The sequence below is a fragment of the Choloepus didactylus genome, chromosome 21 (assembly GCF_015220235.1).
Source record: "Choloepus didactylus isolate mChoDid1 chromosome 21, mChoDid1.pri, whole genome shotgun sequence".
Classification (NCBI taxonomy): Eukaryota; Metazoa; Chordata; class Mammalia; order Pilosa; family Megalonychidae; genus Choloepus; species Choloepus didactylus.
This window is the reverse complement of record NC_051327.1, coordinates 38,334,804-38,359,122: the sequence shown is the minus strand read 5'-3', so window position 1 is coordinate 38,359,122 and position 24,319 is coordinate 38,334,804. Positions and strand designations below refer to the sequence as shown.

At 46.9% G+C, this 24,319-nt stretch overlaps 1 protein-coding gene across 2 annotated transcripts in view; it reads right to left on the bottom strand.

The window, feature by feature from the left end:
• The window catches only part of SNX29 (sorting nexin 29), a 582,670-nt gene that overhangs the window by 86,481 nt on the left and 471,870 nt on the right, over positions 1–24,319 (bottom strand). For both annotated transcript variants that reach the window (XM_037814025.1, XM_037814026.1), the window contains exon 19: positions 3,228–3,368. In XM_037814025.1, coding sequence (XP_037669953.1) covers positions 3,228–3,368 — 141 coding nt within the window. The remainder of the gene's footprint in view (positions 1–3,227; positions 3,369–24,319) is intronic.

The window sequence follows — 24,319 nt, the reverse complement described above, 5'->3', positions numbered from 1 at the left end:
GTATCCTGGGCAGCAGCCAGGTGCATTTGGGGAAGCGATACTGCCTCAGTCAGTCAAATGTGAAGGACAAGGAGGGAATCAGAGTGCAATCGCCGCCTGACTGATTCAAAGTTAGAGGGGCAGTACTGGCTGCAAAAGGGGTTGAAGCCCCAGGACTGGTCCTGAGCTGCAAGCTTCCTGAAGAGAGGAAAACTGTCAGACCCATCCCTGACCATGGGGAGCACGGCAAGAAATCTGGGGGAGAGCCAGCCTGTGCACCTGTACAAGCCATCCCTCATTGGGCCAGGCCACCAAGGGGCACCTTTTATTTCTGAAGCTCAATTATTTGCAGGTAAGAGTTGTGAGGAGAACCACCCCCTTCCCCCCAAAAACAACAACAACAAAAACAAAAAAAAACAAAGAAAAAAAACCCACTACCCTCTTGACACAGACCTCCCAGGGGAACAGTCACTGCTGTTGAGGGCAGTCCCATCACTGAGAGGGGTGGACCTTTTTTACCTGGAGATGAGAGTGCAGAGCAGGAAACAGGGCTGCAGGTGACCTACTCGCCATCGCCTCCCCCTTGCTCAGGCACAACCTGCAACTGCGTCACGGTCTCTTTCTAACCTACTTAACTCCGGAAACCCCTCCTACACCTCAGGCCTGAGCTTCATCTCACTAAATTTGAATCTCCTTGCACTACCGTGTTCTTAGGATTGGCAGTGTTCTTAGGATTGGCAGTGTTCTTGTAGGTTTGCTTTGTTTTGTGTAACCTTGAGGCTTGAGTGTAGGGAGGGAGGGAGTTGCTGCAGGCTGCAGGGAAAGCATTTAGCAACCGAACAATGCCTCCCCCACCCCAATCCCCCCAAAAGGAGGTCAGTGTCCTATTCCCAGAAGCTGTGACTATGTTACCTTACATGGCAAAGGGGACCTGCAGGTGCAGATCAGTTAAGGTCCTTGAGATAGGGAAATTCTTTTGGATTTCTCAGTGGGCCCAGTGTCATCACAGGGGTCCTTATAAGAGGAGGTAGGCAGGAGGTCAGATCAAAGAAGGGAAGGTGACCACTACTATGGAAGCAGAGGTCAGGAGGAGGTGACCACTGGTTTTGAAGAAAGAAGGGACCATAAGCCAAGGAATGTGGGCAGCCTCTAGCAGCTGGAAAAGGAAAGGAACAGATTCTAGAACCTCCAGAAGGAACACAACCCACTGACACTTTGATTTTAGCCCCGTAAGACCCATTTTGGACTTCTGACCTGCAGAACTGTAAGATAATAACTGTGTTGCTGTAAGCCATTAAATTTGTGGTAGTTTGTTACAGTAGCGAGAGGAAGTTAATACATGATGTAAGCCATTTCACCACCTGAATCCCGCAGTTTAGCCCTGTGCTGGGACAGCTTTCCCTTAGCAAAGCGCAGACAGGCCAGGTTCACTAAAGAGGGTGTCATGGAAGGGATGCTGCCGAGTTAGGCTTCCTTCAAATGAGATTATCTTATAATGATAATAATGTGGTTATGCCGAATTTTGTTTTATGACATTTTAAGATATTCTAGATGTGTTTACAAGATTTGTCAGAGCCTGCAAGTCATTAAATAATTTGTAATTACTGTCCCCTCTTTTCAAAAGAATTATTTTACTTGCTGTGAACAAGTGTAGAATTTCTAAGTCTTCCACGTTTATAGGTTCAACTCCCATTTTTCGTCAACAGAAAAATGAATGACATATTTATCCTGGGCCTGTGATAAACCTTTATAAGTATCTAAATTAAAATACAGCAGACCTTGACGTGTTCAGATTTCTAATCTGGTTTAAACACAGACAACTATGAATAAGTAATCACAAGGGTCAGTAACAGTTTCCCAAAGGAATCCCCAAGTGTTGGGGGTGAGTTATGGAAATTCTTGCCCTGCTTTTCTAAGCTAAAGCTCAGAGGCAATCCTAGCAGGCATCTCTTCAGGAGAGAAACCTGGAAATTCATCCCATATGGAATGTGCCACAGGCTTTCTCCATACAGCAGGGCAGCAGTTCTCCCAGGTCCACGCATCTCATCAGCCTGGATGGCTTGTGGGACCCACACTACTGGGCCCCACCCTCAGAGCTTCTGAGTCACCAGGTCTGGGAGGTGCCTGGTAATGTGCATTTCCAACAAACTCCCAGGTGATGCTGCTCCTGCCTGTCTGGGACCACACCTAGAAAACCACCACCATGGTGGAGAGCTCTGTCCTTAACACACTCCTGTTTCTCACCTGTCCCGAGAAGGCTTGTGACATTACTTCATCTGTTTGGGCTGTCCCTGACAAGTTTAATATGTTGAAATTGTAAAGGTATCTCTGTTTCCTACTTGACTGTCAGCCAGTGGTTCTCCACCTTGGCTGCACATTGGAATTACACGGAGAGCTTTTTAAACCCTCAATGCCTAAGTTGCACCTGAGACCAATTAAATTAGAATCCCCAAATGATGTCACCTGGCTGAGGCAGATAATTCATCAGGGATCCCAGTGCTGGGTTCCCGACCTTTGCCCAGGGACACACATCAATAAATGCTCAATAAATGCCTGCGGAATGAATGAATACTAATCGGCCAGCAAGCACGTGCGGGGCTAGGGCCTCCTTTCTCAAGGATACCTGGATGCTTGTACAGAAGCAAACTGTCATTATGAATGATCAACCTTCCCAAGAAGAGCAACCCTGTCACCATCTAAAGAAACTCCTTTGAGAAAGCTCTACTTTGGGAAATAACCCCAAATTGATAAGTCCAAATAAATATCGTGACAACTAGGGAGCAAAACTAGAAAAAGAATTAGGTTCATAACAGGAGTTGGCAAACTATGGCCCATGGGCCAGATGCAGCTGCCCCCTGTCCCTGTAAATAAAACGTTATTGCCACAAAGCCAAACCCATCTGTGGCTGTGCTGTCTATGGCTGCTTTCGCGCTACAGGTATAGCAGAGTTGAGTGGTTTGGGTAAAAGCAGTACGGCTCACAAAGTTGAAAATGTTTACTGTCTGGCCCTTTACAGAGAAAGTTTGCCAACCCTTGCTTTAGGAGATGACAAACAAAATATAATGCAATGGTCTTTAGCTTATGGAACGGTGGGTGCCTATTTTCTTTGTCCTACTTTTTCTTATCCAACTATATTTAAAGAAGAATGTATTTTTAAATAATGAAAAAGAAAAAAAGACAATAAAATGATCCGTCTCAATTGTAGGCCCAAGTGAGTGGGGCGCCTGGCACCCCGCGGTGGGCAGTACCTTGTTTCCAATGGCCTTTTTGGGTGGGAAGCTGTAGGCCCTCACTTGAGGGTACTTGGTCTGTAACTTGTGGTGCAAACTCCTGAACTCCGTATACCGCCGGTAGACATTCCACTCATCATCTTTTATCCGGATGTAGACCTGTCAAGAAGAGCAAAGAGAGAGAGTGCGTAAGCTTCTCTTAAAAACACGCATTCCGAAGGGACAGGATTTCGACAGTGCTCCAGCTATAATGACCAGGCAGGGCCCACGGCTGTTGTGTGCATACTGGATGCCCAGTGCCTGGCAGGGAACAAGGACCCAGCAGCTACGGAGTGAACAAATGTGAGACATGAAACAATCCACCCATCAGACAAGCTACGGAAACAACATGCTACACGCTTTTCCCGCTATCAGCGAGAAGGTCAGCCCAATTAACCCCAGAGATGCATTTTTCACACTTGTGTCCCAGACACACTGCTGGTGAGAGGCTCCCTGTGAAAACCGCCCAGCAGCCCGCGTGCAGACATCATGTAAATGAAGTGTGGCAAGGCGACTGAGGGGTCTTCAAGATATCCTTGTGAACAAGATGGAGAAAGGAGGACTTTTACTGAAGCATTTCAATTAATGGATAGAAGTTCCCAGTGTAGTTAAATGGAGAAGTAGAAGGCCGGTCAAGTTTGTAGAGGCCCCCAAGCAAAAAGGGAGTACAAATCCACTGGATGACAGGCATCAAACGATCTCAACTGGCCTGAGGAATGAGTCTAATTGAACATGCTGAGACTCAAAAAGGTCAATGTCAGGTTCTACATGAAAATGTTGAAAACCAGCAACATTAAGTATTCTTCCAGAATAAAGGAGTTGAATGTCCTGCTCTATTCTAAATTGACTAAACCAATTTAGGTATGTATGGTTATGGTTGCTGCCCATTAAGAGACAAACTGAAATATGTTCAGAGAAAGGCCCAGACCACTGCTACGCAAAGTGTGGCAGCATTACTGACATCACATGGTAGGAACATGATAGAAATGCAGAATCACAGACCCCACCCTCGATGTACAGACTCAGACTCTGCATTTTAACAAGCCACCCTTCCCCCCGCAGTGATTCACATGCACTTTATAGTTTGTGAAGCACTAGGCACTAGAAGATTTGAAACCAAATATCAGAGGGAGGATGGTGAAGCTGAGCATCCTCAGAGTGGAGGCGACAGGGACCGCTGAATTCCTGGAAAGGCTGTAATGAGGAAGAGGAGAGATCAGGATGGTCTGTTCCAGGTAATCCCAGGAGGCAGACTCCCAGGGGGTAGCAACTGGAGGAAACGGATTTCAGGGAGGGAGAACTTCCCAGCAGCCAAAGCTGCCCAAAGAGGAAAAGGTATGTCTCGAAAGGTTTCTTTGTACTGGGGTGTCCAAGCAGTGGGTAGATGATGACTGAGAGGATTTATTTCAAATATTCACAAATTTGGCTTATAACAGTGAAGTATACACTGGACCCCAAAGGCATCTGGAAGGGCTTTGTGCTTTCCACCAACTGAGACATGATGCACAGGGTACCAAGTAAACCCAGCAGAGCTCAGGGGACTTAGCTGTAGCACATTTGGGGTGTGGTTTTAGTCCTCCCAAGTAATGGCAAGTGCTAGTTGCCCACCCTATCTGTCCCCTCGCTCCCCAATTATTGCTGGGGATGGCAATGTGCTTTGCCAAAACAAAAACAGAGAATTACATTTTCCTGTCTCCCTTGCAGGTAAGAGTGGTCAATGATATGTAAGCAAATGTCATTGTGATGATCGGGTTCATGTGTCAACTGGGCCAGCTGATGGTGCCCAGTCAAGCAAGCACTGATCTAACTGCTACCATGAGGACATTCTGTGGACTTAAATCATCAGTAAGTTGATTGCACCTATAGCTGATGACATCTACAATCAACTAAAAGGAGTGTCTTCTACAATGAAAGATGTTTGATCCAATCAGTTGAAGGCTTTAAAAGGAGAAGTGATGACGTCAACAGTCAGAAGAGCGAATTTTCATCTCTACTTCAGCCAGCCAGCCTCTCCTGGGGAATTCATTGAAAACCTTTATCAGAGTTCCCAGCTTGCATCCTGCCCTATGGAATCTGGACTTGTGCATCCCTACAGTTGCATGAGATACTTTTATAAAATCTCGCATAGGAGATAGCTCCTGTTGGTTCTGTTTCCCTAGCGAACCCTGACTAATAGAGTCATTATTTGGTTTTTCTGCTCTTCTCCCTTACTTTTTCTTTCTTTCTCAAATACAGATGTGATAACTGGAATCCCAGCAGCCATCCTGTGATCATGAGGTGACCTTGAGATCACCCTGTGTCTGATGACATTTTAGAGCCACCACACCAATTACCTGACTATCAACTCCAATGTTTTTTCTAACAAAATAGAAAAATTCCTCCCAAATTTGTTCAGGCTAATGTTCTGGAGGTCTTTCCTTGTACTATCAGCTCAATGCAATTCTGAACCAATATATCTTGGATGGACTGTATCTGCTTGTAGTGTATTCCTATGCAAGTCCACAAACCCCCTGAAGAGTGGCAAATTCACAAAGCACATCAAGCACAACACTAATCATTTAGACTGGGGCAGGCTGACTGGGCCCAAGGCCAAAGCAAGCACATCCGTTTGTTTACTGTTGTCTATGAACATGTTTGTACCCTAATGGCAGTGTTGAACAGTAGTGGCAGAGACAGAAGCTGTTTTTCCCACAAAGCTAAAAAGATTTACATTCTGGTGCTTTACAAAAAAAAATTTGCTGACCCCTAATCTAGGTATTTAGGAAGTCCCTGTTATTGTTATTTATCCAGAGACATGTTCTGGGGGCTGGCAGTTTTCCAAATATCACCAGCCCCTGGGTGGGCAGCATTTAGCCCTCTGGGGCCTGGGAATTCACATGGTTCCAAAGCTTCCCTGGAGATTCTCGTGAGTGGGCATTTGGGGAACTGCAGGTGTGGGGCAAAGACATGGGTGTCAAACAGACAAGAGTCAACCTCTCTGGCCATTCGCTAACAGAGATGCTAACAGCACGGCCCTCCCCAGGTGCTGGCGGGGAGCGCAGCCATGTGGGTCAGTCACACAGCCGTGCCGGGGTCATGCCTGCCTCCGAACAAGGAGATGGGATTCAATATCCCATCGGGGGAAGCTGGGAGAAGCCGGGGTTGAGACCCAGCTGTCAATGATCACACCACCTGAACAAGGTCACACTCAGATGAGACGAGCACTTCCTGGGGCACAAAACTTCTTTATTTTAACGAGGCCCTGACTCTCGGGAGAACACTCTGTTAATGCCAAATGCGAGGGCTGTTTCATCAGCTTTTTACAGGATCTGATACCTTCCGGAGACACAGAGCAACTACCTTGCAAGGGAAAACAGAGAAGTGGGAGAGAGTTCGATATATTTTTTCAAAATCATACGAGTGAAGAACGGCACAGAGAGTAAAATCTCCAATGATAAATGGCTACTGTAATTTGAAATCAGTGAATGCCAATAAATATCTTAAAAACCTCTTTAACATAACTATAAAAATAGGCATCTCTAATATGGGTGATAAATTCTGAGTTTACATTTTTCAAAAACATTCAAGAGCCAATTGTTTCATCCCGTGAAAGCTCCAGCTCCCGTCAATGGACCACACGGTTGCAGAAGCTGAAGCACAATGGATGCATTTTATTATTCCTGACAGAAGGAGCCAGTTTCAATGCCAGGAAAGTTTAGATACATGTGCTTAAATTTGGGGGATTTCAGTTCTGCTGGATTGGAAGCTCCCTGAGGGCAAGGACAATCTTCTATCTGTGTCCCTCAGCAACCTGCAGAGCCCAGGAATAATATAAGCAAGAACTGGACTAAAGCCCCTCCTGGCTTCCCTCCAACTGCTCCTTCTCAGCTTCCACACGGGAACCTCCTGTCCTGGCCATGCCTTAAAAGCTGGGCTTTCCACCTGGCCCTCGTCTCCCTCATACACGCATCAGCCCAGGGCTGCAGGTTTCTTCTGTGTCAGTGATTCCCAAATAGGTATTGCCAGCCTGGAAGTCTGATATGAACTCCACAACCAGTCTTCACTTCCCCATGGCACCTAAAACTCACCGAGTCTAAATCTGAACCAATGATCTCCCCTGCAAACCTGCTCCTCCTTCTCCTGGGTGTCACTCTCAGTGAATGGACCACCACATTGCCTCCAGAAATCTGGGCATCAATTTTGGTCAATCCTATTCTGTATCCTCCATTTCCCACTACTGAACCACAGGGCCTACTGAGGCCACCTCCCCAAACTGCCTCCAGGGCCATCCCTGCCTCTGCCTGGGCCACTGCAACAGGTCCCTAGTTATTCTTCTGGCTCCTGTTTTGTCCTCTGTAATCTGTTGTCATCTCCCGTATGTACAACCCTTCAATGACTGACCAGGAAGGCACGCTCACGCCAGGGACGGGGCTCTGGGGTGGTCTGGGGGCAGCCTCGGTGGGCCCAGAAGGCTCCAGCCCTCAGGAAAATACCTTACTTTAGGCTCTGCTCTTTGTTTTCACAAACCCAGTCCATTCAGGATGGTGCCCATTTGCCTCCATGTTCTGTCTTTTGGAATGTTCAGAACAAATATCCTGCTCTAGAAATAACATTCCCTGGCCTTCCAGCTTCCTCCTGGTTGTATCCTCCTGCTATGGGGAACAGAGGGGAATCAACACCTGGGAACGTCACTGTGTTTGGACTAGACTGGACCTCAGAAACATCAGCTCGACCCTTCCTTTTACAAGTCATAGGACCGGTGTGACAGGTTCTCTGACCTCCCAACCCCCAGTCCCATGTTCCGTGCCTCAAGGAGGCGTGGCCCCGTCCTGGCTCCCACGGACCCATGGCAATGGGGGAGCCACCGGGACTGATATGAGTAAACACTCCAGAGAGCGGGGACACCACAGGCATGGCCAGGGCAGGACAGGGAGAAGGATCCTTCCACTGGTGGGGAGGAGACGTGGCACTGGAAGAACGTGATCAGGAAGGAGAGGAGAGCACAGGGGCGGGTAAGAGTAGACTCTGCAGCCGGATGCCCCGACTCAAATCCTGCCTCTGCCACGTGTGTGGCTGTGTGCCCTGAGGAAGTCCCTCCCTTCCTGGTGCCTCAGCTTTCTCCTCTGTGAAACGAGGGTGATGACATTACCTCCCTCGCTGGGTCCTGGAGAGGACTGAGTCAATTATGCATGTGATCTCCTTAGACCAGGGCTTGGCACATAGACGAAGCCGGTGTCTTAGTTTGCTGGGGCTGCCCTGACAAAGAACCCAGATTGCAATTTATTGTCTCCTGGGAAGAGGCTAGAAGTCTGCAATCAAGATGACAGCCGCACTCCTTCTGAAGGCTGTAGGTTCCTGGCAGTGGCTTGCCGACAGTCTGTGGCATAGCTCAGCCTCCCTCACGTGACAGCTGCTCTCTGCCTCGACCGCCCATGTCCAAGTTTCCTTTCCTTATAAGGACTCCCATCATGTTGGCTTAGGACCCACCTGATCCAGCTGGGCCCCATCTCAACGAATCACAGCTTCAAAGCTCCGATTTCCAAGTAGAATCACATTCCCAGGACTGGGTAAGGACTTGAACATCTTTTGGGAGGACACAGTTCAATTCAAAACACCATGTAAGTGTTTGAGGAATAAGCAATTAGAAATGGAACCTCAATGGTTAGGCTGCCACTGAGAAATGACAAGAGGCCTTGGATGTCTGAAGGTGCTTTACATGGCGATCAACTTTCACATTAATCACCTGCGACAGTCTGAATGCTGGCGAGCGGGACCAGAAGTCGGCACCTCACCACCACCTACCAGTTACGTGAGGTCAGGAAAACTGCTTCTCTCTGAGTCTCAGTTTACTTGTTTGTGAAATGCATGTAACCAAAAAAGGTGCCTGAAAGCATTCATCAAAGTGCCTGGCACTCTTCATTAGCTGCTTCTGCTATTACTATTGTTGTTACTGTCGTTGTCATCTCCATCATTATCATCAAAAGCACTAAATCCTGCAAACTTTAAGAAGCACTGCCACTGAAGCACACCTGCCTTGGCTTTATGACTCTATGAAAGAGTTTCTGATTAATAAAGAGCAAGTATGCAGACTGCCACTGAGTTTCACGCCTAGGGCTTAGAAGAAATTATGCTTTGGGCCATTAAAAATTTTAAGCAAGAATATAAATTATAATGTCCCCTCCCCCCAAAACATTATTTCTCAGTAAGACATGAAAGAAGCTCTGTCCCCAGGACCTGGATGACATCCCCCCAGCCCCGACCACCGTGCATGCTCCTGGGGACACCCCTCCTTCCTTCTCCCAGAGCTCTGTTTCCTCATGTACAAAACGCACTAGATGGTCTCCAAGGCCCTCCGCAGCACTTGAGTTCTGGTCCTCTGGGTCCTCAGGTGTTTTACACACTTAAGTACCTCACTGGGCTTCTTCCCAGTTATGCTCTGCTTGCATTTCATCACAGCATCCTGTGGCTCACAGAACCAGGCCGGAGGCTGGCCTCAGGCTCGCTTTAGGAAGATTTCATCCTCAAGGAGAAAATCAGAGCAAAAGCCTCCTTAGAGCCCGTTTCTCCAAAGCTCAGTTGTCTGAGAGTCATGCTGCCATGCTGGGGAATGCTGGGTGGTGACAGCTGATGCCACCAGGGGAGCTGGTGCAGGGGAGGTTCTGGGTGCTTCCATTGTGTTTGGTGGTTGCTCACACACCTGCTTCTGCCAGCACCATTAGTCCAGGGCCCTCTCGAAGGTGAAAAGGAGCCAGTGGGCATTTCTGGCACCGGCTTCTGTTAAATCTGGAGGTCATCTGATAATGTCCTGAAAATCAGTAATGTTGGTTTTTATAATGGCAAAATATTGGATAAGATCCAAGTGACCAACAATAGCAAAATGGTGACACTATGATACAGCTACATGATGGAATGTGACACAAATGTTTAAAGTAATACTGATGATGACTTTGTAAAAGTGAGGACAAGGGCTCTTTCTCATAATGTTAGGTGAAACAAGCAGGACACAAAACTATGTATACCTGATGAGCTTGGCTATGTATGTGCAGGGCCACCATCCCTTAGCCATAATTCCCAAATTCCCAAAAGCTCTGAAAACCAAAATGTTTTTCCTGTAAGTTTTCAGCAAACTCAAGGGAGTTTTGGTGGGCAAAACCTGAGCTGAAATGATGGGAGCTCTTTATCATCTTGGTTCATCCAACCTCTTCTATGGCCACAACGAATTCTTCATTGGTTCTCCTGAGCCCACTTCCAGGCTTCTATATATCCCATTCCCTTCTCATAAGATGCCTTTTCCCACCTTTCCCACTGGTGAGTGGTCAGGCCTGGCTGGGGTCTTATGTGACATCTTTACAAAAGTTGACAGACTCTGAATTTTGAAATACATCTGACCCTGGGGCACCAAGGGCCCGTGCACACACACACATACATACACACACACCTGCACATGCATACGCATCCCCCTTAAAAGGGCAGGAAAGAAACACACCAAAAGAACATAATATATTGGTGATGGCAACATGCCCAATTTTCATTTTCTTCTTCCTACTTTTCTATAGTTTCCCAATTTCTAGCATGAGCATATTTTACTTGTATAATGAAGAAACAAGTGAGCTTTCTATTTTAAAGCTAAATGTTCAAGCAGCTAGTTTCTCAGCTAAAATAAGCTGTGATCACATGAACACTACTGGAGGAAACGTCATGAGCCGTCTGTTCATGGAGAACCAGAGTGGGTACAAGGATCACTTTCATGTTAGGCTCTTTTTCTTATTTCAGTGGGCTGAACCTTACAATGAGCTGTTGCCCAGTGACAGATGCTAGAACAAAGACCTGACTATGCGGTGAGAGGAGAGGAGCCTCCTTCAGTTCTACGAGGAAGAACAGAGCTGTGCGGAGCTCAGCTCCTTGGCAGAGCTGCCAAAGAACTTGAAAAGTCTAACCACTCACCCTCTTCTTGGCCACAAGGAATTCTTCATTGGTTCTCCTGAGTCCATAGTCTCTTTCACTTCCAGGATTCTGTACATCCCATTCATTCTCATAAGATGCCTTTTCCCACCTTTCCTTCTGGCAAATTTGTAAACGTCCTTTAAGACACACCTTTCCTTCTGGCAAATTTGTAAACGTCCTTTAAGACACAGCTCAAATGCACCTTCTGTGACACATGTCCAATCCCACCAGAAAAGAATTAGGGACACACCTTCCTCTGGCTCCCACCGGTCTTTGTTGAAAACTATCGACGCTTTTCCCGGGTTGCGTTCTGATGCTGCCCTCCTGTGCTGACTGCCCCACAGATCACTGGCTTATTGTGAGCAGGGAGTGGGTCCTTTACATCTTAAAATCTCAATGACAAGCACATGGCAGGGACTCAATACATGGGTAGCTGGGTAAATGGACTAGACGGATGGAGGTGTGGACGGTCTGATGGCCGTCTGGTACAACTTCCCGAGCATTTACTAGGCTCCAAGTGCTGCACTAAGCACTTTGCACAATTCTCTCATTGAACCCTCTGCCAACCGTATTCGCCTTATTAATGCACAAGGAAACCAGCTCAGAAAGGTTAAGTAACAGGCCTAAGATCCCTCAGCTAGTAAGTGATAAAGCTAGAATTTGAACTTGGGCAGCCTCACTTTCAAAGTCCATATGAGAAGCCACTGGTTTAATAAACAAGGAGCAAGGGTCATTTGTCCTCATTAGGTGTTGGTGACAGAGGAAAAAGCTGACTCATTATACGTATTTATTCATTTGTGCCATGATCCCAGAGTTCTAGATGCTAACAAGGGTTTTTCTTCCATCACAGTCTCACGTCCAACAAATAACACATTGAGTAAGATTCCCATGACGCGGCTGAGGAAACCAATGGTCATTTCCAACAGTTTCACTGGGGACTGTGAATCCCTCAATGACGTACAAATAATAGTGCAAGTCAGGGCTCTTCTGAAAGCTGGGAACAGCCTGTTCAGAAGCTAGCCTAGGGCTGGGCCCCTAAGAAGACTTAGCCTGCATCTGCGGTGCCCCCTCCTACACCAAGCCCACCCCGTATCCCAGCTGCCGCTGGGTGCACTGTCGACCCCCAGGGGGTTCAGCCTCCTGAGCATTCACGGTTACACCCCTGTGTCTAGCCAGGCACCTGGAGCACAGTGGGCATTTAGCAAATGCTTGCTCAACACACGCAATGCATGAAAGAACAAAATTCCTTTTAAATAGTACAGGATTTCATAATGGTAACTGATTATTAAAAAAAGATTTGGGAAGAAAACAAAATTTCACTATGCTTCTGAAATTGCTGGTAATATAGAGGCGGTGTGGTATTAAGAAACCAGAATTTGACTTGGAATTAAATATCCAACCTGGACTCAAAGTCCAGGTTGAAATTATTTCGTCATTCCAAAATAAAAATAGTTATTGAGCCCTGTGGTAAACTGAATCATGTCCCCTCAGAAGACATGTTCAAGTCTTAATGAGCATTTCTGTGGGTGTGAACCCATTTGTAAATAAGACATCTGAAAATATTTTTAGTTAAGGTGTGGCAAAACTGAATGAGGGGCCTTAACTCAATGTGGGTGAAGTCCTTACAAGCAAAGGAAACTGGACATGGAAGTAGAAGCCAGAAGTCAGCGGAAACCAGCAGGACGGACACAAGGAGAGAGAAATCGCCATGTGACACAGGCAGAGATGTGAGCCAAGGAACCCCAAGTGTTGCAGAAAGTCAGCACCAGAAAGCTACAGGCTCCAGGAGAAAGCACGGACTGTCAAGACCTTGATCTTGAACTTCTCAGGTTAACATTCAAAGAAGGAATGAAGTTCTATGAGAAATTCAACAAGAGGAGAGTTGCCCATTGCTAGACCCAAGAGAATAAAATAGTATTTTTTCAAAACTCCTGTAAAATATAAATACCTCTAACACTAACAACTGTCATTTATTGAGCACCTACTATACATCAGGCAATGTATCAGGCACTTGACATGCCTTATATCTCATCCTCACGTTAATTCTGCAGGGCAGAAGGTTTGAACCTCCAGCTCTCACAAATGAAGACACATGGGGGTCAAAGAAGTCACATCGCTTGCCTGGAGCTGGGGCGGGGTGGGGGTGGTGTTAAAGGATTGAACCCAAATCCGCCTGGCTTCGAAGGCCCCACCCTTTCTATTATAGCACATGCTTGCCCAGCATTGGGGGCAGCTGGGAATGGCAGCTCCCAAGGTAAGGGTCCTATTCAAGTCCCTTTGACGTCCAACTGCCCCTTCCCCAGGGGGTCGCACACCCTCAGAATTGTCTCCTTGAATTGGTACCAGATGCTCAAATGCACCAGAATTGGTACCAGATGCTCAAATGCACCTTCTCATTTACGCCTCTCCTTGGGAAATGAGATGCCCTTAAAATCACCCAGAATCATCAGAATGGTCCGTCTTCAATTGCTGTGCTCTTAGCATCCAAAATTGTGAAAACTTCTCTGCAAATTAAGCTGTCCTTGAATTATGCTTAAACAAATTGTGGACTTATTTTACGGAAGAACGGAAAGGCCTTATGCCCCACATTGCTAGGTTTTTTGTTTGTTTGTTTTCTTTTTTACTTTAAAGGGCTTCCCACTCTGAATTAAGTTTTATAGGCCCCAATTCCTTCTGCTTGAGTCATAAAGATAATAATTCCTCAGAGGAATAAAAAGAGTTGACCTCTTCAGGCAGTAATAAGTTCCCTTTTAAAACAAGCAATAAAAAGCCACTTCAAGTCTAATCTCTTTGACTCAGCAAAGGAAAGAGAGGAGGGTCACCGCTGTAATCAGGAATCGGGACAAACCCTCTTGGCTGTTTTTAGAGGAACTTCAAATCTTGAGGTTTCTTTTCCGCTGGGAAAATCTGCTCCGGCATTATACTGGGGAAAGGGGGAGGTGAAGGAAGAGTAAAGGGTACAACTCCCAGTGTGACAACGAACAGAATCCAGAATAAACCCCTGCATAGGGAGGATCTCAGGGAATTGCCTTCATTTCAGAGATTATGAACAGCTACAGAAGCAGCCCCAGGGCCAGAGGGCCCCCTGCCCCTTCCCAGTCACTACTCACACTCACCCCCATGCTGAGCCCTGTCCCCATAGATTTGCTTTGCCCGGTTTTGAACTTCACAGAAATGGAATCATATGGTGTGTGCTCCTTTGTGCCTTATTTCTTTCACTCAATATTGTGTTGGTGAGATGCTCCCAAGTTGTTGGGTGTAGCATGTAGCTCTTTTCATTCATCTTTTTCATTGCTGTATAGTATTTCCATTGAATGGATAAGGCTGCTCAAGGTCTCTGAACTGGGACCAGGCATTTGGGCAGCTCTGGACATTCACGTGTGTGGATTTTGCACTCATTTCTTTGGGGATCACTGACCTAATGTGAAAGGTAAAATAATCAAGACATAGGAGAACGTCTTCATGACCACAGGAGTAGGGAAGGATTTCTTAGAGCACAAAGGGGCACTAAAGAGCCTTTTGGGTGCTGGGAATGTTCTATATCTCTATCTGGGCAGTGACTACACAGGTATATACAGGAGTAAAAATTAATTGAATTGTAAACTTAAGATTTATGCATCAGACTATATTTAATGTAAACCTGAATTATAACATAAAAGGGAATAAAGCCATGTCTTTACTACCCTCAGGAGAGTAGCCTTTATCCTAATTTACTGCCCTAGCATATCTACGCTAGACTAGGGACAGGGTAAGAGGCAGTGCCAAAGGCCCTGGGGGAGAACACCCACACGGACCTGCCATGTGTAAGATGTTAGCATTCAGAGGAGCCCAGAGACACAGGCAGGCCTGGTTCAAATTCCAGCTCCATCTCTTGCTAGTCAGGCAATTGTGGCTAAGCCAGTTTACTTCTTCAAGCCTGGAGGTCTCCATTTGGAAACTGAGGATAGTGCTACTTCTTAGTGGGGAGGAGAAGAACTAGGAATTACATTCTAAGTGCTTTACATCCATTATTGCATCAAATCATCAAGTCCTGAATGCTCCAGGGTAATACCCACACACACACACACACACACACACACAGAGAGAGAGAGAGAGAGGGAGAGAGAGGGAGGGAGAGAGAGAGAGAGAGAGGGAGAGAGAGAGAGAGAGAGAGAGAGAGAGAGAGAGAGAGAGAGAGAGAGAGGGAGGGAGGGGGAGAGAGGGGGGGGACAAAGAGAGAGAGAGAGAGAGAGGGAGAGAATGACATGAGATCAGATGAGCTGTGATGTGATATAAAAGTCTAGTTTTAAGTGGGTTGAAGTCCCAGATCTGGTTTAAAGGTCTGACAAGCACAGCCATAGAATCTTTGGCTAACAACATCGTGGATCTTGGGCACTCTTGAGGCTTTTCTGGTAAGATAATGGCATAGTGAACACAGGTTGTACAGGGCGAGAGACCTGGGTTCAAATCCCAGTCCTTTCGAGCTGTGACCCTGGGAGTGATACTCCATCAGAACACTCAGCTTCTTAATCTGTAAAATGGGGATAATACCCATCTTGTTGGGTGGTTGGGAGACACTGTACCCCACCCTATGCCTGGCAGGCAGTAAGCAGTGGCAGCTGTTAATATCGTAACCCCATCACCCTCATCGGTGTCTGCCTTTGTGTACATGAACTTCCCTATTACAGAATTAGGGGTAATTACAGGATGCGCAATCACAAAATTAAAGCAGGTAATTACCATGCCTAATTAATTGTCAAATGCTAGGCAGGCGAGGAAACACAAACATAATGCACAGTCTGTGGGTTGGGCAGTTAAGCCTCCCTTTTGCTTCCAAAAAACCATCAACAAAAGCAGTGTGTTCAGCAAATGCCCTTCTCGGGTGGGTTTTCCGGTACTCAGACAGAACCTGGGCAGCATTCCTCTGGCTTCTGACTCAGAATCAGCTTGGCACTTCTCTCCCCTGGCTGCGGGCTGGTGGGGGCACCTAGAAATGCCGTTTTACAGCCCTGTCACACAAGCACCAAGGGTCTGGGACAACAGGGATGTTTGTGGAGGACCCTCCAAGGAGACATTTGATGAACGCTGCAAACCTCTGTGCAGATTGGACCCCGCAGGGAAGCCACTGACGTGAATGCGGCAAGAACTTGAAATAAATGCTTTTTTACACACACTGGTTTGGAAACAAAACCAGGTTGCCCCTGCTTCTCTCAGCATAGATCAAATGTATCCCTCTCCATCTCAAACTTCATGTAACTTTTTTATTTATTAGAGAAGTCATAGGTTTACAGAAAAATCATGCAGAAAATACACAGTTCCCACCCACCCTCCTGCCATTATTAGTACTTTGCATTAGTGTGGTACCTTTGTTACAATTGATGAAAGAATATTATTATAATTTTACTATTAACTATGGCCTACAGTTTACATTAGGGTTTACTGTTTGTGCTAAGGTTGTTTTTTCTTACATTTTTATTCTAGTAACATATATACAACCTAAAGTTTCCCCTTTTAACCACATTCAAATATATAAACCAGTGTTACTAATTACATTCACAATGTTGTGCTACCATCACCACCATCCCACTACCAAAACTTTTCTATCACTCCAAATGGAAATTCTGTACCAACTAAGCATTAACTTTCTATTCCCTACCCCCCACCCCATCTGCTGGTAACCTATATTCTAGTTTCTGACTATGTATTTCCTTATTCTAATAATTCTATTTTATATCAGTGAACTCATTTGTCCTCTTTGTTCTGTTTTATTTCACTCCACATGATGTCTTCAAGGTTTATTCATGTTGTCACATGCATCAGAACTTCATTCCTTTTCACTGCTGAATAATATTCCATTGTATATATATACCACATCCTGTTTATTCATCGGTTGATGGTCACTTGCTTCCATCTTTTGGCAATTGTGAATGACGCTGTTAGGAACACTGGTGTGCAAATATCTGTTTGAATCCTTGCCTTCAATTCTATTGGGTGTACAGCTAGAAACGGGATTGCCAGGTCATATTGTAATTCTATAGTTTCTGAGGAACTGCCATACTGTTCTCCACAGTTGCTGTACCATTTTTTCATGTAACTTTTCAGTTATCCAAAGTCCTCAGAACTAAACACTCTTTTATGCATGCTGTAATATTCAAGAGTCAAAGCTGGCATTAACTATGCTTTCTTGGACTTATAAGATGACAACGTAGCATTTAAGTAGCACCTATCATGTGCCAGACAGTATATTAGACATTTTATATATGAGTTTTACAAAATTCCTGCCATTTGATATGCCTTGAAAGGGAGATTTAGAGCAACTAAGAAACCTGTCCAATATGACTGAGTAGTGAGGGGTAGAACCAGGACTGGTTTATGCCGCACCAGGAGTTATGTTAAGTTGATGCTAAACCAGAAGTCCACGCTATGTCTTCTCCATCTTGGAGAAAAACAAGTGCTATAAACTCTCACTGAAACACCAACGCCCTTTATGAGGAATGTTAAATTGAAAGATGGTCAGATGATATTAGGATAACAAAGACTCTTGTAAAAATGGCTTTAGGTTCCTAACTCATTTTGCTTCCTTAATAGCCAAGGAGTGAAATGATTTGTGTTTTGGTTCGCAGCCTGTGTTAATGCATCCTAACAAAACTTCCCTTTTAATGAAATGGCTTCATGTGTTATTAACTATAAGTGTCATCATTGCTAGAACAAAATGCCTGAATTACAGTCTGACCATCTTGATGGAGTGATATTATTACAGCCAAACGCCAAGAATAAGATGAAAAGCTTAGCCAAAGAAAAACGACTTCTCAGTCCACTGGGTTGTGTAAATGAGGCAGGCTGGGAATGGAGGAAATGCATTATTTACTAAGAGTTGCCAGCACAGCCCCTGCACCTTAGAAAGAAGGAGGACAGAGGATGACTGGTTTAGAAACAGACTAGCTGGGACCAGCACGTCTAAAGTCCCAGGCGCTGGCTGGCGAGGAGACCCTTCCCTTCGGGAAAGCACCGTGGTGCACGTGTGTGTGCTTGGCCCCCGCCCAAGCCTGGCTGCCATGGGATCTCTGACACCAAGTACAACGCTTCTGAAAGCCGCACTGCCAACCTTCCCACAGGATTCTGCCTGGACCAGTTTTTTTTTGTTTGTTTGTTTGTTTTGTTTTTTATTAAATTCAGTTTTATTGAAATACATTCACACACCATACAATCATCCATGGTATACAATCCACTGTCCACAGTATGATCACATAGTTATGCATTCATCACCACAATCTATCTCTGAACATTTTCCTTACATCAGAAAGAACCAGAACAAGAATAAAAAATAAAGGTGAAAAAAGAACACCCAAATCATCCCCCCATCCCACCCCATTTGTCCTTTAGTTTTTATCCCCATTTTTCTACTCATCCATACACTAGATAAAGGGGGTGTGATCCACAAGGTCTTCACAATCACACTGTCACCCCTTGTAATCTACATTATTATATAATTGTCTTCAGGAGTCCAGACTGCTGGGTTGGAGTTTGGTAGTTTCAGGTATTTACTTCTAGCTATTCCAATCCATTAAAACCTAAGAGGTGTTATCTATATAGTGCATAAGAATGTCCACCAGAGTGACCTCTCGACTCCATTTGAAATCTCTCAGCCACTGAAACTATTTCGTCTCATTTTGCATCCCCCTTTTGGTCAAGAAGATACTTTCAGTCCCACAATGCCGGGTCCACATTCATCCCCGGGAGTCATATTCTGCATTGCCAGGGAGATTTACACCCCTGGGAGTCGGGTCCCATGTAGGGGGGAGGGCAGTGAGTTCACCTGCCGAGATGGCTCAGTTAGAGAGAGGGCCACATCTGAGCAACAGAGAGGCACTCAGGGGGAGACTCTCAGGCACAATTACATGTAAGTTTAGCCTCTCCTTTGTGGTAACGAGCTTCATAAGGGCAAGTCCCATGATCGAGGGCTCAGCACATCAAACCGTCAGTTGCCTGGACTGGTTTTGAGGATGACAAGACCAGGGCACTGGGCTCAGGGTACCTCGCCTTCCACGAAGATACTGCTCCAGTCAATTCTCTTTCCCCAGCCCCACTGGCCCCCAACAGAATGGGCTGCTCTCTCCTCTGGGGAACTGCTGGTGCCTCCCCCAACCCTTTATTTTCTTAAACTTTAGTTCGAAGTAATTTCAACCTTACTGGACAGTTGCAAAAATAATACAAAACCCATACAGAGAACAACAGCATGCCCCCTGCCCCTCCCAGGTACCCAGATCCGCCAATTTTAACATTTTCCACATCTGCCATATCATTCTAATCATCTATCAGTCCATCCGTCTATCTAATTGTAGTTATCTATTTCCTGAACATTTGAGAGTAGGTTGTACACATCATGCTCCTTGAACACATAACCCTTCCATGTACATTTCCTAAGAACAAGGATATTCACTTATGTAACCACCTTAAGCGCAGTGGCAAATTCAAGACCATCAGGTGACTCTCACGTACCAAGAGTGGGTTAGAACCTGGGTTGATCATGAAGAACTGAACCATGTGAGACCCCTGCCCCCCTGGAGCTCACAGTCAGTTAGGGAAGATTGTGGATGTTATGCAAACAATCACACAAACATGTATAATTTCTACAATAAGAGCTCTAAGGAAAGGGGTGTGGTTCTTTGGTCAGCCAGGCAGTTATGTCTGATCTGGGGAGGAAAGAATGAATCAGAGTGGGTCAGGCAGGGGAAGGAAGGCAGCTCCGGGGCAAAGGGCAGCGTGTGCTCAAAGGCCCTGCAGCAGGGGGAGCATGGGACAGGAGAGAGCCGAAGGCAGGTAAAGTGGGTGGGTGCAGGAAGCGGAGGGTGAGAGGGACACGAGAGGATGCTGGACGGGTGGGCAGAGCCATGATTCAGGCGCTGAAGGCTAATAAAGGGGGCAGAGCCTCAGGGTCACTGCCTTCGCTGCAGCTCTGCCGGGAATGTTCTCCTGGGTGTCCCCTCCTGGCCTCCCACCCCAGGCTTCTGCTCAACTGACCCTGCTGCTCCCCAGCACCACCACCATCTGACAAGCTCGGCATTTGGTTTGTTACTTGTCTGTTGTCTGTTCCCCTCACCCAGGGCATAAATTCCAGGAGGGCAGGGCCCTGGCCGGTTTTCTCCACTGCTGTGTCCTCTGCCCTAGTACAAAGGAGGTGCTCAATATATATTCACGGAAATAAATTTACGGATGGTGAATGGATGGATGGGTCAAAGTGGACGCGACGCTCTGTTCAAGTGTCCCAAGGGCACTGCCAGCAGCTCCTGTGGACAGGCCTTGCCCGTCTGAGACCGCTGAGCCCACAAAGCAGGGACCTCAGCTGTGCATCTGCGTGTGCCCGAGGGATACGTGTGACACGTGCACACCAGCTGCTCAGAGCACAGGACTGTCCCCCCAGCTCCCACGGACAGGGCAGGGTGGGGTGAGGAGAACACAGACAGCGACTGACAGCGATTTGCAGACAACTGTTCTTTCACTCATTTGTAGAGTAGTGGACGGAGAACACAGACCTAAGTCTCTGTGAAGAGAGGAAAACTCTAAGAAAGGAGGAGGGTTTTCTTTTTTTTTAGACTGCAGGCCTCGGACCATGGCTGCCTACTCACACTTTCCACAGCCCGGTGGAGAGCTGTGGGCCATTCTGTTTCATCGAGGCAAAGTCACTGTCCCACACGGGGTCGTTGGAGGGGAGCAAGGACAGAAGGCCAGGCCTGCTGGACTCCAGGGCCGATGTCTTCCTGTTCCTGCCAAAGCTTCCCCCCTCGAGGCCAAGGGAAACTGGAAAAAAGTGGGGACCCTCGTTCCCTCACCTCACTGAGCTGCTGACACTGGCACCCACACTTTGGCTCTAGAATAAAGTCCAGGCTAGAAAAGTCATGGGGTAATGGCACTTGCAAGAAAGGTGGATAAAGATGGGCTTGCACGGAAGTCACAAGCACCGTCCTACCCCATGTCACCCCGGCAAGTTAAGGGTCTTCCAAACCCCTTAGAGCCCGCTGAGGCCCCTATTCAGCCAGACCCCTGCTGCAGCCCCCCTCAGTCCCAACACTGCTAACAGCAGCTGATGGCCAGGAAAGGGGGTGGTAAGCGGAAACCTGCTTCTGCCTGGGAGGGAGTGAATGAAGGAAAGAAGGGGGAGGGAGGGAGGTGAGAGACAGAGAATAGGAATATGAATAAATAACCTGTTACCAGACCCAAAGAGGGTGTGATGGTGGGTCTCTGCCTGCCAAGCTCTCTCCAAGTGTCCTTCCAGAAGCTTCCAGGTAGGGAATAATGGGATGATCTCCCAAAACATATGCAAAACCCAGTGTCCTCTCCAGGGTTCTCCATTTAGCTAAGGGCACCATGATCCGCCAGGAAGCCAAACTGTCCTTGACATCTCTTTCTCTCGTTCTTCTTTACCAAGGGTTGAATCTATCATACCAGGTCCTTGTGCTCTTTGCTCCTAAATATTCCTTGACTCCTACTTGTCTTCACCCAAATGCATAAGAATTACTTGATCCAGCCACTACAAGGGAAAGTTGTGGGGATTCCTCACTGGTCTCCCCATCCCCCTGCCCTCCCCCAACCCTTCCCACACAGCAGTAGAGCCCACTGACCCTTGCTGGGAAGCTCGGCCAGCCTCATCCGGAAATAGGCACAGCCCAGGCTTTGCCCCAAAGGGGAGGCAAGACTGAGATGAGGAAGGGGCCTGGGCGTGGGGCAGCACCACCCCAAAGGGTCAGCTCGCAGCCCGCATGTGACTCCACTCAAGGCTCCATGGGTCAGGCTTTGCAAGTGACGTCCACATTCAATTCCTGTGGCCGCTGCCTGCTCATCTCCCAGGACCAAAGCACAGTCCCTGGCGTCAATCATCAGGGGCAGGAGAGCAGGACTGAGCAGGAGGCCTGAGGCTGGACAGGGCTGCAGTGGAAGTTTGTTTGCACGATGGCCTCACACCCAGCCCTCTTCGTAGGTTAACAGCACTTAGATTTTCCTCCTCTTCACCTCATTCCTTGTGGTTTAGAGGAGACTGGCACCCACCAGCTCCAGGGGTGAGGCATGTGACCAGCTGGGGCCCATCAGTGCGACTGATTCAGGGGGAAGCGTGTGTCCCACGATGGGCCAAAGCCAACGAGGTTCTATCGAACCTACTTGGAGAAAGAAGCTTGCTCTCTGCTGGGCTTGCTAAGCCTGGGGCTACTGTAGCCATCTGCTACTCCTTGTAGAATGTAAGAATAAAGTCAACCCAGTAAAAAGCAGAGCCAAACAATGGATTATCATCCTCTTAGCACCTGGATCTAGCCATTCCTGGAAACAGATTGTTCCTGAAATTTTCAATTATGTAAACCAAAATATTTTTTTATTTTGTTTTGTTTTTGTATACAGTCACTGAAATGAATTTCCTGTCACTCATGTCAAATTGATTCCTGACCTTTAGAGGAAGAAAATCCTATCTGTCTCAGATCCGTGTTTGTTGAGCCTGGGCTCCAGATAGACCACTCCCCTTGTGGGGCTGTAAGCTGGCTCTGTCAAGGGGGTTGTGGACCAGAAGCAAGGCAGGGAGTTACCCTCCAGAGACCCCCTGAAGATTGGTCTGCTGTATTTCTCTCCCATGACCCTGCCCTCTTTGTACAGTGTGACTAACATTTATAGGCTGGTCTTGGTGTGCTGAGGGGCCAGAAGCAACAGGCCCAGCTGTCATACCTGGGTCTGGACAGCAAAGCAGAGGGAGCCCTGCACCCCTCCCCACCCTGAGTCCAAGCGACACCTATCACCGGTGGGCGGCTCTGCCTGGGTCCTGGTGTTCCAACAGTCATCCTCAGCATGGGCAGCAGCAGCAGAGGCCAAGGAGAAAATCACGAGGGGCACATCCCTGAGAGAATGTGAGGCTGCTCCAGGAAAACTCAAAAATAGACAGAGCCATCTTGATGGGAGCTAATTTCCGGCAATCAAGCTGCCAGGGGCTCCAACCATCGTATCTGGGGAATTTAAAAGGAACTATGACTTCATCGGGCAGTCACATGTTACAGCCTGGATATTTGAGTCATTAAACTCCTTTACCCCAGTGCCTTGCAACAGACACTCACTTGGAAAAAACTGGTTACTTTGTAGCACCAAAATTATACATAGAGTTTCTGACATCACTGGGAAAGTAGAAGTCTTCAGCTTTTCTCCTTACAGATCTAAAAAGCAGCCAAGTAATCTGGGGGTGGAGGGGCAGGCAGAGGCTGGACATCTGTTTATTCAGAAATAATTTAGGGACTACTTATTATATATTGATAAATATGATTCTAACCACACATGTGTGTAAGTGCAATTTTATCCCCAGAAATAAGAGCAGAGGGATACAAATCAAGACATAAACAGAGGTTATATTTGAAGGGTGACAGATTTAATTTCCTTTATGGTTTCTCTATGGTTTCCTGGGTATCCAAATTTCTTTCCTCTAATGAACACTGGATTTGGTAAGAGAAGAATTAAATGATATTTTTCAAGTAAGTGAGACTTCTAGGCAGCCCTGTGGAGACAATGCCCATATAAGTCTCCCTCCTGTCTCCAAATACAATTGGATGCATGTTAAATTATTAACATTTAGAGAGAAGTATTTTAATACTCGGCCACAACCCAAAGCAAAGGGAAGATCTCTGTCAATTAGGAGCAAACAGGAATCGTCACCCCCAGGAGTGAGGGGATGCGGAGCAGGCCACACAAGCAGGGCCCGGATCCGGGTGTGGGGCCAGGGCCTGAAGCCCTGCTGGGACTGGGGTCAGGCAGGGGCCCAGAGCTGGGGCCCAGGAAGTGTGCGATGCTGATCTCAACACATCCCTGAATTTTTTTTTATTCTAAAAAATTGAAAAGAGAACCCTCTTGGCAGTTTTGATGTTCCAGATTGCTTTCAGCCTCAAATAGAAATACTGCGATGGGCAGGAGGCTACTCTTCACTTTTCATAGAGCCAAAGCCTTTGAGAAAGCTGCCGGTGTGGGAGACGAGTTTTAATAACTGAGTGAGTTTCTCTTCCTGAGAGGGAGCGCGGGAAGGGCTGAGGTATGAACTTGCTCTCTGACTGCAGAACTCCACATGACTGGGAGGCCAAGCCTGCCTCAACTCTCCAAAGGCAGCAACAAAAGAAGCAAAGCCACATCTGGCAACATCCTTCTAAGTTAGC